We start from the raw sequence: 4,795 nt of genomic DNA, 5'->3' as shown, positions 1-4,795 counted from the left end.
AGGTAAATTAAAAGGAAAAAAGAAAAAGAAAAGAAAGAAAAAAGCAAGCAAGCAAGAAAAGAAAAACTAAAGAAAACTAACTCAAGTGACCTGATTTCTGAGCCACAAGTAACTTTATTCAACAAGACATTTCTTTATTCTGAGCTTCAGTTTTGCCATCTATAAAATGGAAGATAATAATCCACCCCAACCCCTAACTTAAAGGTGTTTGAATCTCAAATGTGCATTTCAAACTATCTTTGGTTCCACTGAAATTGACAGGAGGAGAGCAAGTGAGTGTGGGGAGAATAAGGGAGTCAGTGCAGATAAATAGAGAGGGAATTCTGATATCTGTTAGTGGAGCAATTGTCTGATCTCTGCAACTTTAAATAATATAGTTAAAACATCTGCTAACCTATTCAAAAGTGGTCTGATGTGTCTCTATTGTTCTGTGGTACATTCAGAGCAACAGAAACAGAAGGAATATTTTAACACCAGATCATACTTTTGTGATTCTTTATACCTCACATAACTTTGCTCTACAGATAAATTAAGAAAATAATACCTTCAAGGAGGAGGTTCATAAGAACCAAATGGGTCTGAGTTGCTACTACTAGAAACTAAAAATATCAAAACCAGGTCCTTCTACCCTTGACCACCTTTTGAAGACAATACAAACTCATATCTGTTGCTGCTGTGACACTAAATGTCCATCTTCTCTTCTGCCATTCCTATTCTCCTTTGCCCCTCAATCTCTCCCAGTATCAGTTCTTTTCTAATGAGTTCTTTCTTTTTATTGGCCAAAATATATGAAATTCAATTTCAGTTTTTGTCCTTCCAATGAGTAATTTTACGTGTTTAGTCAAGAATTGACTGATTTGATTTCCTTGCTGTCCAAGGAATTTCCTTTTTTTTTTTTTTTAAGGAAATTTAAATGTATATATCAGAAATGCTAATCCCTTCCTTCACAGATGATAATATAAATTAAATAATAATCATTTCAGACAGCACTGAAAAAGTTTTAAATGAAAACTGAAATAGTGAAATGTTAAATATGTCACTCAAAGGACAGATTGTGGAAACAGGAACAGCTTCAAAGACAATGGTAAAAGTGAGTCAATATTCCAAAATTCCTGGCATACAGCTAAAGCAGGCACCAAAAGGATAATTTATTGCTCAAAAGTCATATAATAATAAAATACAAAAAATGAATAGAATATCATTTATTAAATATATCAATACATTAGATACATCAATTGCATTTTTGAAATACACCAATATATTAAAAATCAGATTTAAAAAGTTATAAAAACCAAATCAAATTCTGAGAAAAGACAATGTTACTTCATCCCCTCTTCTTTATAAGCATAGTGGACTCAGTGTGAAACAATACATACAATGTCAGTTTTTTCAGGGGCTGCATTTGGAGGGGATAAAAAAGGCCCAGGTTGAGAAGTACAGTTGGCATGTTAACCAAAAAGAGCCACAATGAAATATTTTAAAAAGGATAGATGTTTCTCCTATTGAGTTGCTGGAATCATATGAATTCTCTGGTGACAGTGAAGGGGTGGTTCCTGTCTGAAATCTCTCTATTTCAACAAATTCTGTTTCTCTCCAGTATGAATTTTCTGATGAGTAATAAGGCTAGACCTCCTACTAAAGTCTTTCCTCCACTCATTACATGCAAAGGGTTTCTCTCCAGTGTGAGTTCTGTGATGTACAGTAAGGTATCCTTGACAGCTGAAGGATTTTCCACACTCATTACATACAAAGGGTTTCTCTCCAGTATGAATTCTCTGATGAATAGTGAGACTGTTCCTCTGACTAAAACCTTTCCCACATTCCTTACATACAAATGGTTTCTCTCCAGTGTGAGTTCTCTGATGTACAATAAGGCCTCCTTGATGGTTGAAGGCTTTTCCACACTCATTACATGCAAAGGGTTTCTCTCCAGTGTGAGTTCTCTGATGTACAGTAAGGTTTCCTCGACGGCTAAAGGCTTTCCCACACTCATTACATTCAAAGGGTTTCTCTCCCGTGTGAGTTCTCTGATGTACAGTAAGGTTTCCTCGACGGTAAGGCTTTCCCACATTCCTTCATCAAAATGGTTTCTCCCCAGTATGAGTGCTCTGATGTACAGTGGGAACCTCGATGATTGGGCTTTTCCCCCATTAAATTCAAAGGGTTTCTCTCCAGTGTGAGTTCTCTGATGTACAATAAGGCCTCCTTGATGGCTGAAGGCTTTCCCACACTCATTACATTCAAAGGGTTTCTCTCCCGTGTGAGTTCTCTGATGTACAGTAAGGTTTCCTCGACGGCTGAAGGCTTTCCCACATTCCTTACATGCAAATGGTTTCTCCCCAGTATGAGTGCTCTGATGTACAGTAAGGGATCCTCGATGATTGAAGGCTTTTCCACACTCATTAAATTCAATGGGTTTCTCTCCAGTGTGAGTTCTTTGATGTATGGTAAGTGAATCTTGAGGAGACCCACTGCAGTCTCTGCTCTTGGAACTCGAGGCTCTTTCTTGCTTCTCCAATAGAGAGATCAGATCCAGTCTGGAAACAGGAATCCCCACAGAGAGCAGGTTCTGGTAGTTCTCCAGCATCACGTTCCTGTGCAGGGCCCTCTGGGCAGGCTCCAGGACCCTCCACTCTTCACAAGTGAAATCCACAGCCACGTCCCAGAAGGTCACTGGTTCCTGAATGGGAGCCATGAGAAAGCCAGAAGTCACATTCTCCTTGGGCTCCATCTGCTGCCATCTGCTCATGAGCTGCTCAAGAGCAGAGTCTTCCCAGGTCTTGGGGACTTCTCCACTGAGCTCAACAATCCTGTCAGTTGAGCTGCTGAGAATAGGGCTTAACGCCCAGAACCCCACCTCTAAGGCCTCACTTGGGTGCCAAACACAGTGTGCTTTTTTGAGCCCCCAAATTGGGGTGACAAAATATACTACACTTTCTAGAGGCCTACGTTGGGTGCCAAAAGGTAGTGTCCGGACTAGCTCTCTGGAGGATATTGAGACTAACCTTGGTCTTAGTGGAGGAGTGAAGGAAGCAGGAGAGCCACTGGGATGGTCCAAGATGAAGTGTCTTTCCAGTCTTCCCAGCCCTTAAATATCTCAGCATGATTACATCATCCCAGCACACTGAGCAAGTGTTAACTATGGTAGCAGGCCATCCCACAGCACACTGTGTTAACACCTGTGGTAAGTATAAGCATCCTGCTGTTGATGTGTAAATAGAACACAGGTGGTCACTCCCTCCTTGACTTCTCAGTAAGGTGAGAACACCAGAGGGAGGTGGGAAGCCAAAGCAGACCTTGTCAGCAGGTTCCCTCTGGGCTTACCCAGAGTTCCCCTACTACCTGAGGCCCTCTACCAATGAACAGAAATCTAAGTAGATGAAATGTCTGTTGACATCCAGCTTAGGGCTGGCTCCAGTGATTGGAACCATCCACCTGGGATGAATCAAGTTCGAAGACCCCAAGTGTTTTGAGAAAACATATCCTTCTCTTTCACAATACTCAATAACAGCAAGCTCCCCAGGGAGCCAGGCAAGTCAAACTACTGCCCTGAACTTGGGCCACAAATCATCCCACCAGTATCCCTTGAGGAGTGGGGGGTCTCAAAGCACTGCCAGGGCTACCACTGGCAACAAATGCCAACTACCTGAACTCACACTGGGAAACTCTGAGCCCAGCACAAACAGCATCCCCAGGACCCCTGGCTCCTTGCTGCCCAAACCTCCACAGTGACCAGCAGGGGAGTGGTCTATGGGGAGGAATACAGACTCCCCACAAATGTGGAAAGGCTTTTACAAAAAGGGAAGTTCTTACTGTCCATCAAAGAATCCACACTGGAGAGAAGCCTGATAAATATAACCAATATGGATAGGATTATAGAGAAAAGAGAGCTCTTATTGTTCATCAGAGAATCCATGCTGGAGAAAAACCTTGTAAAATAATTACTGTGGAAAGGCTTTTACATGGAAGAGTAACTTGATTAGACATCAGATAATGCACACTGGAGAGAAATCTCGTGAATTTAACCAGTATGGCAAGGATTTTATATAAAAACCTGGTTATTGCTAGATTTGTGATGAAATAGAAAGTCATTGCAATAAGGAGAAAAATGAATTAGGGAGAAAACATTGAGAGAAAATGATATGCTGCTAATATCTTCCATACTTAGCCTTTTCTTGCTATAACCCTATAGGGAAGGTGAGGAAGGGAAAATTAAAGATACCTACAGATATCAGTCAGGTTCTTGGGCATATTGGATTCTTCTTTTCCGTCTGGTCACCTACTTGAAAGGTATCCTGGTGGAATGGAAAGATCACTATATTTGGAGTCAAGAGGACATGGGTTGAAATTCTGGTTCTGTACCTCTATGGCCTTGGAAAATTAATTTTAATGGTGTATTCAGGCTAGGGTATGGGTCTCTTTCAGCTCTAAATTCTTTGAGAAGGCAAAGAGATCTTTGAAGATGAATCCTACCTTACAATGACACATATTCCTTGGACCTCAGCTTCAGATTAGGGCTAAAAATTCAGGTGACTTCACTAACCTTTATTGTATTATTGGCAGTTTGTCTTCTCAGCAAGATATATGAAATTTTTAAGCTAGATCTTTGTTGAATTGGGAAACTTGTACATCATTCCTAAATCAATGGCTCATTTTCTGCAGCCAGTGGAATAGATTTTGTGTCATAATTGTTTACACAGAAAATGTTTCTTTAAAATGCTTTTTTAAATGACTTTAGTCTTAAGTTTCAGCTTGCATTCATCAAATTGACAGTAATTACCCCAAAAGTTGGAAA

General features: G+C 40.5%; 1 protein-coding gene across 1 annotated transcript; it reads right to left on the bottom strand.

Moving 5' to 3' along the window:
- Nucleotides 1–1,013: 1,013 nt before the first annotated feature.
- Nucleotides 1,014–3,482, bottom strand: LOC100919928 (zinc finger protein OZF). Its single transcript, XM_031949076.1, has 2 exons — nt 2,127–3,482; nt 1,014–2,073 (listed from the first exon to the last, which is right to left on the bottom strand). The coding sequence occupies exons 1-2, from the start codon at nt 2,747–2,749 to the stop codon at nt 1,569–1,571; spliced, it is 1,128 nt and encodes a 375-aa protein (XP_031804936.1). The 5' UTR covers nt 2,750–3,482; the 3' UTR covers nt 1,014–1,568.
- Between the last annotated feature and the right edge of the window lie 1,313 nt (nt 3,483–4,795).

Source organism: Sarcophilus harrisii, chromosome 1 (assembly GCF_902635505.1).
Source record: "Sarcophilus harrisii chromosome 1, mSarHar1.11, whole genome shotgun sequence".
NCBI lineage: Eukaryota > Metazoa > Chordata > Mammalia > Dasyuromorphia > Dasyuridae > Sarcophilus > Sarcophilus harrisii.
This window is presented reverse-complemented; position numbering and strand designations above follow the sequence as displayed.

Excerpts from the sequence above, each read along its gene's own strand:
- LOC100919928 (XM_031949076.1), bottom strand. The coding sequence starts at position 2,749 with ATGAGCAGATGGCAGCAGATGGAGCCCAAGGAGAATGTGACTTCTGGC. Across the intron at positions 2,074-2,126 it reads GGAAAAGCCCAATCATCGAG|GAATGTGGGAAAGCCTTACC; the intron begins GTTCCCACTGTA and ends ATTTTGATGAAG.